At 40.8% G+C, this 13,403-nt stretch overlaps 1 protein-coding gene across 1 annotated transcript; it reads left to right on the top strand.

Moving 5' to 3' along the window:
* Nucleotides 1-2,202: 2,202 nt before the first annotated feature.
* Nucleotides 2,203-12,470, top strand: mis18a (MIS18 kinetochore protein A). Its single transcript, XM_008107607.3, has 5 exons — nt 2,203-2,465; nt 5,585-5,651; nt 7,979-8,101; nt 9,716-9,809; nt 10,858-12,470. Exons 1-5 carry the CDS (start codon nt 2,258-2,260, stop codon nt 10,936-10,938), a joined length of 573 nt encoding a protein of 190 aa, XP_008105814.1. The 5' UTR covers nt 2,203-2,257; the 3' UTR covers nt 10,939-12,470.
* Nucleotides 12,471-13,403: the final 933 nt, after the last annotated feature.

Below are 13,403 nucleotides of genomic sequence, written 5' to 3'. Positions count from 1 at the left end.
CACCTTCCTATGAACTCTTTAGGTATCAGGGACCCCTTTCCCCCTTCCTGTGCATGAATCCCATGTATCCCTTGTGCCATCTCCCAGTTCTAGGGGAAACTCAAAAAGCCCTTTTGCTTGTTGGGCTGCTGGAGAACCTCTGGGATTCCTCTCCCCCCCCTCATGAGAAACACAAAGGAGATCGAAGCCCTTTGAACACCTCATGGGACTGTGTCTGTCTCCCAACACATGGGGATGCTGGATCTCGTGTTTCTCCCTCATTGTGAATCCCACATGTGTCTCCTATCAATTTTATTTTAATTATTATACTTTATGATATCTTGTCCCTTATAAAAGAAGCACTGTGACCCTGATGTGAACTTTTGACCAGCACACCATCCTGACCCGAACACCACCACGATGCCTCTGGCTATATACTACAAGTATGGATTACCATGATCACCCTCTGGAAATAAAACAATGGACTTCTTCTCTAACCTCAGAGGGCGATGCCAGGCCATTTGAGAATGAAGCAACCTTTGGACATTCCAATCATTCACCTAAATGGCTTACCTCCTCCATGGGGAGGTAAGGGTAAGCCACAGGTGTCAAGACAAAGCCATCTCCCTTCCTTGGGTGGGAGCAGGAAATTCAAAATGCAAAAGTATAAAATGTGTATTTTTCTGTGAAATTGCATGCCAGTTCTTCTTGCAACTTATTGCTGCCATCATCCTGCTCCAGCTGGACCAGAATAAACTCGGTGACCTCTGCTTCAAACTTGGTGAGCCTTTGATTGGGAATAGGGAAATATTTATTTTGCTTCTCGCAAGTTCACCAGGTGTTGCACAACCTTCTTTCTGGGTTTGACACGGGTCTCCCTGAAGGGGCAAAGATGTAAAAGATGTAAAAATACTCCTCTTAATCCACTAGCAAAAACAGGAAGCCCCTTTTCTGTGGAGAGGGCGAGGAAAAACACCACAAAAGTTGGATCTTCAAACTGCAAAAGAACTATTTATTGCGTGGCCATAGCAATGTGACAAATACATGCATACATTCAATCAAAGGATTTGTCCGAATTTCCAAAATGGTTGCGAGGGTTTTATCACCTCACAGAAATTAGCAAGCATATCCTTATTGGCTTAAAAAGATCATTTACCCCATTTGTCTAATGTTGTCTACGTCACAAGCATCTTAACCATCATGCAATCCCATTGGTTTTCTATGTTGTAACAACATGTGATTCTTTAGACAATGGTGCTTTCATGTTACTGACCCTGACTTGTTGCAAGTATACGCTCGAAATCGTATGGGAACCGGTTCTGACTTGATGTATTGTTATTATCTGAAAGTAACTTCTTTTCTCTGGAACAACTCTTTTCCCAAACATCAGCATTTCCTCTCAAGCGCAGGCCTTCCTCAAACACAGGCCTCTTGCAACAGGTCAATCAAAACATATGGGACTTATAGCCATTGCAAGTATCTTTGAAAATTCTTTTAAAACCCACGTCTCTCTCATTCCTTTTAGAGACCCCCAAATCTTTGATCGCCTCATCATTGTGATGTCGCTATTCTTCACTATTTTACTGAGATTCGTCATTGCTCTTCTTCCAACAAGTAAATGTCTTCTGATTTTCAGCCATATAACCCAGAATATCAACGTAGAAAATCCCACAATATCTGCATTGAATTGGGTTATCGGAGTCCTTTACTTACTTACATCAGAGTCCACACTGCCATATATTCCAGTTCAAAGCAGATAATGTGGGATCTTATTCAACTGTGTGGAAGGGGCCTCAGAGTCTGCTGTGAATGGAAATTAAGACAGTCGTTTTCCCTTGTAACAGGTATGGGCAAACTTGGCCCCTCCAGGTGTTTTGGTCTTCAACTCCCACCCTTCCTAATAGCCTCAGGCCCCTTTCTTTTCCCACTTAAGCGGCTGAGGGGGCAAAGGAAGGAGCCTAAAGCTGTTAGGAATGGTGGGAGTTGAAGACCAAAACTCCTGGAGGGCCAAAGTTTACCCACGCCTCCCTCATAATGAGGGATTCCTGACAGGCATATAAGGGACATACTTCTCCGTTGAAAAATAAAGATAGGGTGTAATTTCTTCCAAATGATACTTGGTGCGCCTCTAAACTTGACAGCGAGGAAAGAAAAGGGGCGCGCTTTCCCATAAGGGTCGCCTGGCAACCCAGAGAGGAAAGCGAGTGTTAGTGCTAGAGCGGAGGCCTTGACTTCCGGCAAGAGCGCGTTGTGGCGCGCGGGCGCCTTTGACGGAGCAATGGCGGCGCTGGCGCCTGAGGAGGGTGTCTTCTTCGCCGCTGCCGGGGAGAGCCAGGCGCCCGCTGGGGAGGGAGAGCGGGAAGGCCCTGGCGGCGAGGCGGAGGAGCCGCCTATGGTGTTCTTGTGCGCCGGCTGCAAGCGGCCCGTCGGGGACAGCCTTGGCTGGGAGGCCAACGATGACGAGAGAGACTGCGTCCTCCTCAACAGTGAGCGCGAGGGCTGGGAGAGGGAGGGATCCAGCCCATTTGTCCCCTCCCTTGCATCACAATCAAGATCCCATGCCTCATCTGTATATTAACTTAGGATTCCCCCAGGCAGGAATGAAGCTTGCAAGGCCATTAATGCTAATCAAGGTGATTAATTACAACATTCACACTGCCCTCCGACAGACAAGAGTCCTTTCCCCCACCCTGAACCTTCCACAGACATATAAACCTTTCCAATATACCCCACAACCTCTGAGGATGCCTGCCATAGATGTGGGCGAAACGTCAGGAGAGAATGCTTCTGGAAATGGCCATACAGCCCGGAAAATGCACAACAACCTAACTTAGGATAGCATAGGGAAGGGTTATCACCCCTGTGGTGGTTGTTTTGCTGTCTGTGCCCCTGTCTGAGATCTCACTTCACTTTATGTTCTTGTGACAATTGGATTTTTAAAAAATAATTTGGCTTGTTGTGGAAACAAGGATTGGGGATACGCTTCAGTGGAGACACCGTTTCCCTTTTATTTATTGCAATCCCAGTTTTCTGTCAAAATCGAGACTCAAAGTGGCGAACAACATGTAAACAATGTGTTGTTGAAAGCTTTCATGGCCAGAATCACTGGGTTGCTGTGACTTTTTCAGGTTGTATGGCCATGTTCCAGAAGCATTCTCTCCTGACGTTTCACCCACATATATGGCAGGCATCCTCAGAGGTTGTGATGTCTATTGGAAACTAGGCAAGTGGGGGTTATATATCAGTGGAAGGTCCAGGGTGAGAGAAAGAACTCTTGTCTGCCTGAGGCAAGTGTGAGTATTGCAGTTGGCCACCTTGATTAGCATTAAATAGCTTTTCAGCTTCGAAGTCTGGCTGCTTCCTGCCCAAAGGGATCCTTTGCTGGGAGGTGTTCACTGACCCCAATTGTTTTCTGTCTGAAATTCCGTTTTCTGAGTGGTTTTCTTTATTTACTGTCCTGATTTTAGAGGTTTTTAAAATAATGGTAGCCATATTTTGTTCATGTTCATGGTAATACAGTAGAGTCTCACTTATCCAACACTCGCTTATCCAACGTTCTGGATTATCCAATGCATTTTTGTAGTCAATGTTTTCAATACATTATGGTATTTTGGTGCTAAATTCGTAAATACAGTAATTACTACATAGCATTGCTGTGTATTGAACTACTTTTTCTGTCAAATTTGTTGTATAACATGATGTTTTGGTGCTTAATTTGTAAAATCATAAACTAATTTGATGTTTAATAGGTTTTTCCTTAATCCCTCCTTATTATCCAACACATTCACTTATCTAATGTTCTGCCGGCCCATTTATGTTGGTTAAGTGAGACTCTACTGTAATAATAATAAAAATAAAACTTTATTTCTAGACTGCCCTCTCCCCCCAGAGGGACATACAAATGGCAAACATACCCTTCATCGTCCAACTTAAAATAATTAAAGGGCTTGAATTTTTTTTGAAAACCAACTTCTTCCAGACACACAGCAGAAAGAAAGAAAAGGACCAAAGCAGATTCAATGTTGCTAAAGGGCCTCCCACACAGCCATATAATCTAGAATACCAAGGCAGAAAAATCCCACAATATCTGCTTTGAACTGGATTATTTGAGTCCACACTGCCATATATTCCAATTCAAAGCAGATAATGTGGGCTTTTATTCAGCTGTGTGGAAGGGCCCTAGGTGAAGTGGCTGACTGTGAGACTGGGAAAGGAAGGGAGTGAAGAGGATTGGCTGTTGTTAGGTGACATGTATGAGGGCAAGGGAGGAAATAAAGAGAAAAAGAAGAGAAAGGAAAGGAGAACAAAGATAAAGAAGGGAAGAAAGAGAGAAAGAAAAATGGAAAAGAGAGATGAGTGTGAAGGTGTATGAGGGAAAGCAAGGGAAGAAGGAAAGGAAAGAAAGGAAAGAAGAGAGGAAGAAGGTGTATGATGAAAATGGAGAAAGGACAGAAAAAGCCATGCACCAAAAAATGTATATCTGGGCAATGAATGTGGCCCCATGTTTATGTACAGTCGGTTCTTGGTATCCATAGATTTAACAATCCATAGCCTCAAAATATCTCCCAAAATGCCAAAAGGTAAGCCTTGATTTTGTCATTTTGTATATGGGGCACTATTTTACTACACCACTGTATATAATGGAACCTTTAGCAGCCATAGATTTAGGTATCCACACAAGTCCTGCAACCAAACCTCAGAGAATACCAAGGGCCCGTAGTACCAACATTTTTATTATAGCAAAAACTTTTCTGGATTGTTGCTCATTTCATCAGATGCAAATACAGTGCAGGATGTATAATCAACCAGCTGTTTTAGAGAAATTAAGGTGCATTAATACCAGGGCATAAGTTCACCTCTTTCATCAGACATTTTCCCATTAAATCCCCTGGGGTCTAGAACTGTACTGTCATTTTAAAATAATAGCAGTCATGTTACAATTATTTCTCAAGTGATTCTTTTCCAGCCAAAGGAAAGCAAATGTTTTTATAAATTCAGTGTACTATACTGCAGTCTGTTTTTCATGACCCATAAGCTATGCTAATCTAGTATATTTATGAAGATAGGGTTGTTGCGTGTTTTCCAGGCTGTATAGCCATGTTCCAGAAGTATTCTCTCCTGACGTTTCGCCCACATTTATGGCAGGCATCCTCAGAGGTTGTGAGGTATGGAGAAATCATACCTTACAACTTCTGAGGATGCCTGCCATAGATGTGGGCGAATCATCATAGAATCATTGAATCATAGAGTTGGAAGAGACCTCACGGGCCATCCAGTCCAACCCCCTGCAAGAAGCAGGAAAATCTTATTCAAAGCACCCCCAACAGATGGCCATCCAGCCTCTGCTTAAAAGCCTCCAAAGAAGGAGCCTCCACCACACTTCGGGGCAGAGAGTTCCACTGCCTAACAGCTCTCACAGTGAGGAAGTTCTTCCTAATGTTCAGGTAGAATCTCCTTTCCTGTCAGGAGAGAATACTTCTGGAACATGGCCATACAGCCCAGAAAACACACAACAACCCTGTGATCCCGGCCATGAAAGCCTTTGGCAACACATTTATGAGGATAATTTCATTGTTGTTACTGATTTATATCTTTAAAAATTCAGGTGTCACCCTCAATGTCTCTGTGGACAAAGAGCAAAAACTTTCGACCCAGGCAGGTGAATATGGCTGGTAAGTAAGAGATCAATATCTTCAAACTAATTTTTCTGTTCAAGCAGGAAATAAATGATTTTAGATTAGATTTTTACTTAAACTGATTATGCAAACTAATAGAGATTGTGTTGAGACTCGTGATGGTTCTTTTGAGCCATGTTTTCTATGGCCTTTAGTCTTTAAACCATGGGTGGCTTTTGTGATTGTTTGAATTGTGTGGGCTGAAATGGATGCAGTATGTATACATTTCTGCCATTTTCCTTTAAATCTAAGTGCTTGTATTCATATATTATCTACAGTGTTAGGGCAGTGCTTTTTTTCACAGTAAGTATATAAGCTTTGTTTGTTAAATATAGATACAAAAAAATCTGTGCACCCCATCATCATTTTTATACATATTTAAGAAGAAAGAAATTATCCTCAAAATAGAAGTTAGTACGATGCAGCCACTAGAGTCTCTGATCAAAGTGTCATAATTTAACCTTTTTGGGCTACAAATACCAGAACATCCGGATAGCAAGGCCAGTGGTTATGGTGGCTGGGGGAGACTGGGAGTTGTAGTACAAAATATTAGGCTTTTATGTTGTCCCTGCTAGCAGTTAAGGGAATCCAAGGTCAAGTACCCTTCTAGCGATGGCTGAATTGAAACTGATAGCTGTTTCTTGACTTAACTTGCCTCACAGAGTTTTTATGAGAATAAAAATATATTACACTAGCTTTGCCCGGCCACGCATTGATTTGGCTTAAGGGGAATCCTTTGTTGGCCAGGTGGAATAGCAGTGAATTGCCTTGCAGCCTCAAAGCCTGGCCGTTTTCTTCCTATGGGAATCCTAGTTTGGTGAGCTGGAATACAATGAATAGTCTTGGTGCGGCAGGTATGCATGCTGGTATTAGTCATCTTGATTAGCATATAATGGCCTTGCAGCTTCAAAGCCTGGCTGCTTCCTCCCTGGGGGAATCCTTTGTTGGGAGGCATTAGCTGGCCCTGATTGTTAATGTAGACAAATATAATTTGTAAGTCAGGACAGGGACATTTTGAAAGTGCAGTTCCAGCTACACACATACACACACCCATACCCATACCCACAGCCACATATATAGCTCTGTCTATCTATCTATCTATCTATCTATGCAATAACCTGCCCTATCTCCCTAAATATGCATAATATAAAGAAATATAACGTATTTGTAAGTTTGAACAGGGACATTTTGAAAGTGTAACTCGAGCCATACACACACATTGGGGGAATTACCTGTGAATAAGGATGATGATTTCTATTTGGTTGAGGATATTTTGGTGGAAAGCAGGGGGGGGGCTCCCTTCTCCTCGCTCCCGGCACGGCTGGCGGTTCTGCCTGGGTTTCGTTGGGCCCTTCATCCCCCTCAGCCTCCTTTTCCTTCTTCTCCTTGGCCTCCTCCTCCTGCTGCCTCCTGGGGGGCTCCATGCCGCCCTCCTGTCTCCTGCTCCCTTGCCTTCTTTCTTTCGCAATTTTTTACCTCAGGAGGGAAGCCGCACCAACTGCCGCTCGCTCCCGTCACGAGGGGAAGGAGGGCAGGCCCCGGCTCGGAAAACCAATCAGGGGTGGCCTTCCTCCTCTCACAGGGCGGGAAGAGGCATGGGAGGCGGTGGCAGGGCTCCGGAGGCAAGGGGAGGGCGCAGGTGGGTCCCTCAGAAGCCCCCTTCCCTAGCCTTGGATACCCTAGGAGTCCTGGAAGCTGTAGTTCAGGCATGGGCCAACTTGGGCCCTCCCTCCAGGTGTTTTGGACTTCAACTCCCACAATTCCTAACAGCCGGTAGGTTGTTAGGAATTGTGGGAGTTGGAGTCCGAAACACCTTGAGGGAGAGCCGAATTTGGCTTATGCCTGGCCTAACGGCATTCCTTCCCCATAAAAACATGGGAAAGGCTGACTAAAATTCGGTTGGGTCTCACACGCCGCTGCGTCAGCCTCCGAGTGACTTTTTTTCATGGGGGGAGGGGGCTGCTCCGCGCGTGTGCAGAAAGCAGTATTGCGTTTTTGGGTTTTTTTCTGTTATTTCCACATTATATTGTTAGGGTTTTTTTATGTAAAAACACAGACCGGATGACTATGTCTTTTGTGGCCAAATTTGGTCTGATTTGGTCCAGTACTTTTGTTGTTTAAGTTAAGGGAAAAACGATCAGAACATTTATATAGATAGATAGATAGATAGATAGATAGATAGATAGATAGATAGATAGATGTAAAATGTAGAGAGAAAATAGTTGATTCAGCTGTTATTCCTTGATATAATTTATTTATTCAGAAATCTTTGAAGTAGAATGTATGCATGTTTTGAAATGAAAGCTAAATATTTTGTTTTACAGCATGATCCAAACCTTGTTTTGCTCTGGATGCAAGATGACACTTGGAAGCATTTACAGATGCACCCCAAGACATCTAGACTATAAACGAGATTTATTTTGCTTGAATGTTGACTCCCTAGACAGGTGAGAAAAGCAATCATTGTGTTCTAGATATTTGTACTTGCCTAGTTATCTTTTATATATTGAACTTTAGTATTGAAAATTCAACAACTCTTTCAAGCTGGTTCTCCCTTCATGAAGATTAAAAGGAAATTATGCATTCTTCCTTTCTTTAAATTAGAAGCCCCCCGTGGCGCAGTGAGTTAAACTGCTGAGCTGCTGAACTTGCTGGCCGAAAGGTCGGCGGTTCTAATCTGGGAAGCAGGGTGAGCTCCCACTGTTTGCTCCAGCTTCTGTCAACCTAGCAGTTCGAAAACATGCAAATGTGAGTAGATCAATAGGTACTGCTCCAGCAGGAAGGTAATGGCTCTCCATGCAATCATGCCGGCCACATGACCTAGGAGGTGTCTATGGACAACGCCAGCTCTTCGGCTTAGAAATGGCAATGAACACCAACCCTCAGAGTCAGACACGACTAGACTTAATATCAGGGGAAAACCCTTACCTTTTTTTTCTTTAAATTTATGGAGAATTATTCTTCAGGCTACTGCTCTTCCCAAGACACTACTTCTATTTTTATGACTAATACTAATAACAGAGGATGATACCAGAATCAGCTATAAAATAAACATCTTACATGTTGCCTTTTCTGGTATCCTTAGTGCATCTTCACCGATGATAAGTAACTAAGAATTATTTATAAAACGAGACAATACTGTGCCATGTGCTGCATTGTCTGAAGCAAATCTAGTTACCATACTTCCCTTACCAGCTATCGAAATACTTCTTAGATGTGTATTCTAAGAAACAACCAATTTTTCTGGCATTTCAGTCCTTTGTGCTGATAAAACAGGATGAGTGTTTTTATTAGAGCTAGCTATAATTCTAATAGCATGTAATAATTCTTAAAAATCTTGTTTTCTTTCTGGATGATAAAAACTAAAACATGAATAATAGGAGGGTGTATATTCATAATTATTGCACCATTAGTAAAGTCTGGGACAATTTTTGTACATTGTTCAATTACTATTAACTTTAGGCATTGTAGTTGCAAAATTCTAATCATCACCTCCAATTATAACACTGAAATTGGTGGTTCTGTACCATAGCAATTTGCTAATTCAACTCTGCATAGATAACCATTTATTCTTTGCAGGAGATGAACCTTAGTAAGTGGCAGATAGTACAAATACTCCATATTTGCTTCTAAATATTGGGAGGAGAGGGGATTAATTTGCTTTTCTGCCACATGATCATATTGATCATTTCAGCTACTGCCAGAGGTGTTACATGAAGCATAGGGAATCTAGCCACAGATATTGTTGTGCAAGTCCTGATGGAGATCTTAATTGTAGCCCAACAAAATCTAGAACAAATTCATGCAACCCTTTGGATATTACGCTGCAACTTCCATCGGATCTTATAAGCATGGCTTATAGATGAATGTTGGGAGTTATAGTGTAACAATTTCTAGAAGGCCCCCTTATTTTCACCTCTGATATAGTAGGTACACTTTCTGTATCTCTGCTAGAAATATAATTACTCTTACTGGCAAATAACTGTTCAGTTGGTTTAATCTTAAACAATAAGTTTTTATTGTATAATTGTGATACTATTGTTAACCATATCTTGCCTCAGTTACACCTTAGGGTCATCAGAACAGAAAGCTGAAATTGATGAGGAACCTCTCACCCTTGAAAGCCGAGCTAGTTTAGAAGAATCACTAGGAAGGGTAAGCTAGTGATTTATGTTTGTGTTTTTTCCCCCCATGAAATGAACTATGTAGAGCTATTTTTTTCTAAAACCTACTATTATGTAAGCAAATCATGCCAGTAGCACCTTTTAACAAAAACTGGGTAAAAATGAAATGTTCAGCTTGTGCATACATGGTCTGAAGATCTACACGTAAAAATCTAGTTCCAAACAGGTAGTTTTGTTTGCCTCAGACAGATATTGGAGCAGTGCTCATTTTACAAAACCGCAACCATTAACATGTAGACTAGGAGAAATTGAGGCTGAGCCTGTTGCTTGCTGTAAGGTAATGCCAGCATTTTGCCCAAAGGAATGTTGCCAGTGACATGTACCATAGATCAGCGCATTAACATAGTTGGAGAGTGAGTTTTCTTTCTGGTAGCTAGATTCAACTGATCTGTGGGCCCATATTGTTTCTTTTAATTGAATAAGAGATTTTCAATAATAGAGATATTGTTCATATCTGTAGACCATTCATTGAATCCCATGTCAATGAGAAATTCAAAAAGGATAAAACGAAAATGAAGCAACCCCAGAGGCTTTGAGTAATTAATGTTGAGATTTGTTTTAGTTCAAAGTAAAAACAGTAGCAGAATCTTTGTCCAAATTTCACTTGATTGCTACAGTAACATTGCTGAAAACATTCTCCTTCACAAAAACACTTTCAGTTTGTTTTGCAATTGCATTAACTTAGAACCCTTTTGGTAGTTGCAGGATATCAATTATTGGCAAGTTTTTTTGTTATTTCAAGCAAAATTGTTTGAAATGGCTCATAAATGCCATAATGAGTTTTTGTCCAAGTTGGTGTTGGAAGTTCTGGTTTTGCTTGGATGAAATGGCATTTGATGTCCATCTTAAAATCTGCAACCTTGGCAATCAGAGAGTAGATAGCTCTTCCAGTGTCCAGAATCCTGATTTTATGCCAAACTTGAATAGATTTGTTAATAGGTATCTTGCATGCTTTATTCTTTAATCTTTAGCACCCAACAATATATAATGAAATAAAACTCTTTTATTTTACTTAACAGGCAGAAACAATATTGAAAGCATTGGAGCAACGGTTGTCTGTAGTTGAATCAAGTTTTTCATCTCTTCATAACATTGGCTGAAAAAGACCGTGAACCTTACTAATGTTAATATTGTTACATAACTTTGGTATTAATGCCACTTATCCCTTGAAGTTTGTTGAATCACTGAAAGAATTAGCCACACAGAATATGGCTCTGTCTCCGGCAGGCTGCAAATATGGGTTTCCCAGTACGGAAAATACTTCTGGGGAACTGAAAAGATTCTGCAGAGATCCTAATCATAAAAAAACCCTTAGTGTTAAAAAAATCTCATTTTTCTGAATCACAGAGATCTTTTTCAGTGTTCATGTTGGCTCTCTGCTTTTGATTCTGTATATAGTTCTTGACATCCGTTTGTTAGTTTAGGGAAGAATGTGTCTACCCTCCAAGGACGCTGGTATCCCTAAGGCACGCATGGGCAAACTTTGGCCCTCCAGGTGTTTTGGACTTCAACTCCCACAATTCCTAACAGCCGGTAAGCTGTTGGGAATTGTGGGACTTGAATCCAAAACACCTGGAGGGCTGAAGTTTGCCCGTGCCTACCCTAAGAAGTCTGGTGCCTGGGAGATCGACGGTGTGGTACTTAAACCTTCTGTGTATGATGACCGCTCTTTAGTCTTCTGCTAGTTGAACATTTAGCTATAATATAGAGGGTGTCACCTGAGCCTTCATCTGTGAAGTTTTATTTACACAAGCAGAAATTGTTCAAATGATTTGTTACCTCCTTTGCTCTAGAATGCAAGAATAATGTTTAAATTTCCAGAGGAACCTGGGCGTGTCAGAAACGCTGCATTTCATCTTTTTCAAGTAATAGCTTGAGCTAAATCCAGTTCTTGTCCTAATTGCAGCTGTGTCATCAAAATGAGACTTATTAAGCAATACTGATAGATTTCTATGGGTTGTCTCCGATCAAGGGATGAAATTGGATTTAGCCATTTATCTTTGTAAATAATATGACGGAAATACTTTAGAACTTGAGCTCAGTATAGAACTTGAGCTCATATTTCATGATATAAAAGGATTTTTTTCTACTGTTATTTTGAAATCAAGAGACTTGAATAAATGGAAATACACAGCAAGGTATATGTTTCAATAAAAACAGGGATGTATAATTGAGCAAAGATATAAAACTAAATAGACTTTTTTATTGCAAGCCTTGGTGCTTATTGATAGACATCTCATCCTCCAGAATTTGAAGTTTCGTGAGGTTTGCTAAAGCTGAATAGCTTTCATGTTGCAAATAACCTGGGTGGCATTAGTCATTAGATTTCTTATTATGTTAAAGAACATTCTGTTCATTTAATTCAGATGCATCATAGGATTTCATCTTTTATTTTCTTTTTTAAAGCCAACTCCCATTCATCAAGAGAAGCCTTGCAAAATAGATTGTTGTATTAATAAGTGTCATGAAGCAGGAAGCCCAAGCAGACATTTTACCTTTTCTTTCACAAAACAAAAGGTGCTGTGGCAACTTCAAGACAACTTAACACATTTATTATAGCATTTGTAACAGTTTGTTCTCACGTTGTTTTGCTAAGATGCGCCTTGGTAGTGCGAATAAAAATTGGAAATGATGACTCAACTCATTTATTCAGCAGTTATGTAATTCCTAGACTACTTACCATACAATAATATTGAAGTGAAGCATGCAAAATAAAAATAAAAAGTTTTAAAAATCCACAGTTGGAAGGTAGGAAAGGTATTGAATCAAGCAGATGCATCTTTAGGAGACATATAAAGCACAGCATAGCCCCCTGTATGGTAGGACATTATCAATTTAGATGGTAAAGTAACCTGAGAAATGTAGGGGGCAAGTCCCTTTTTTCCTACAGCTATCTTCCTTCCACCCCAAAAAAATCCCCCATGGTCCTGTTTCATCACTAAAGCTCCAAATGGGGACTGTAAGAAGGTAGGAGGAAAATATTTATTGGTAAAGCAGTTGAATCATCCTGAGTCCTCTTGCTTATAACACAGTCAGGGGAAGAACCCATTTTGGTGAATGATTAGACTTTTTTACAAATATGTTCCTATGAGACTGCGATGTGCATAAACTTATAAAGCTGCAACAATTTTGATTTGGAAACCAGAATCTTATAAATTTTACTATGTGTTCTTTTATTTTCCTTTTGGTCAAAAATATTTGAACATGGAACTAAAACTTTAGGATCTGAATCTTATTGGATTTTTTTTCTCGCAAGTTGCTTCTTTTTATGAGTCCCTGAGTTGACTCTGACTCCCAAGTTTTCTTGCCAGCCTTTCTGCAAATGAGGTTTATCACTCCCTGAGGCTGAGAGAGTGATTTGGTTAAGGTATCTAAACTCTGGCATCCTGGAGTTCTAATCCAACACTCAGATTGCTACACCATAATGGCACTCTAGTTTATACTAGAGTAGACTAAAAATGTTGATAGGTGAGTCAATACTTCTGTAACTCATCCTAATTCAATGGGGCTACTCTAGTATTGTGAAATAACCTGCTGGAATTTACCATAGAGTAATCCTAGAAAA

This window comes from Anolis carolinensis, chromosome 3, assembly GCF_035594765.1.
Source record: "Anolis carolinensis isolate JA03-04 chromosome 3, rAnoCar3.1.pri, whole genome shotgun sequence".
Lineage (NCBI taxonomy): Eukaryota > Metazoa > Chordata > Lepidosauria > Squamata > Dactyloidae > Anolis > Anolis carolinensis.
The sequence above is the reverse complement of the archived record's forward strand: the minus strand, read 5'-3'. Positions and strand labels throughout refer to the sequence as shown.

What these genes read in the sequence shown, in the direction of transcription:
- mis18a (XM_008107607.3), top strand. Translation starts at nt 2,258, where the DNA reads ATGGCGGCGCTGGCGCCTGAGGAGGGTGTCTTCTTCGCCGCTGCCGGG. An exon ending in AATGTTGACTCCCTAGACAG is followed by an intron (nt 8,102 to 9,715) that starts GTGAGAAAAGCA and finishes ATCTTGCCTCAG; the next exon opens with TTACACCTTAGGGTCATCAG. An exon ending in TAGAAGAATCACTAGGAAGG is followed by an intron (nt 9,810 to 10,857) that starts GTAAGCTAGTGA and finishes TTTACTTAACAG; the next exon opens with GCAGAAACAATATTGAAAGC.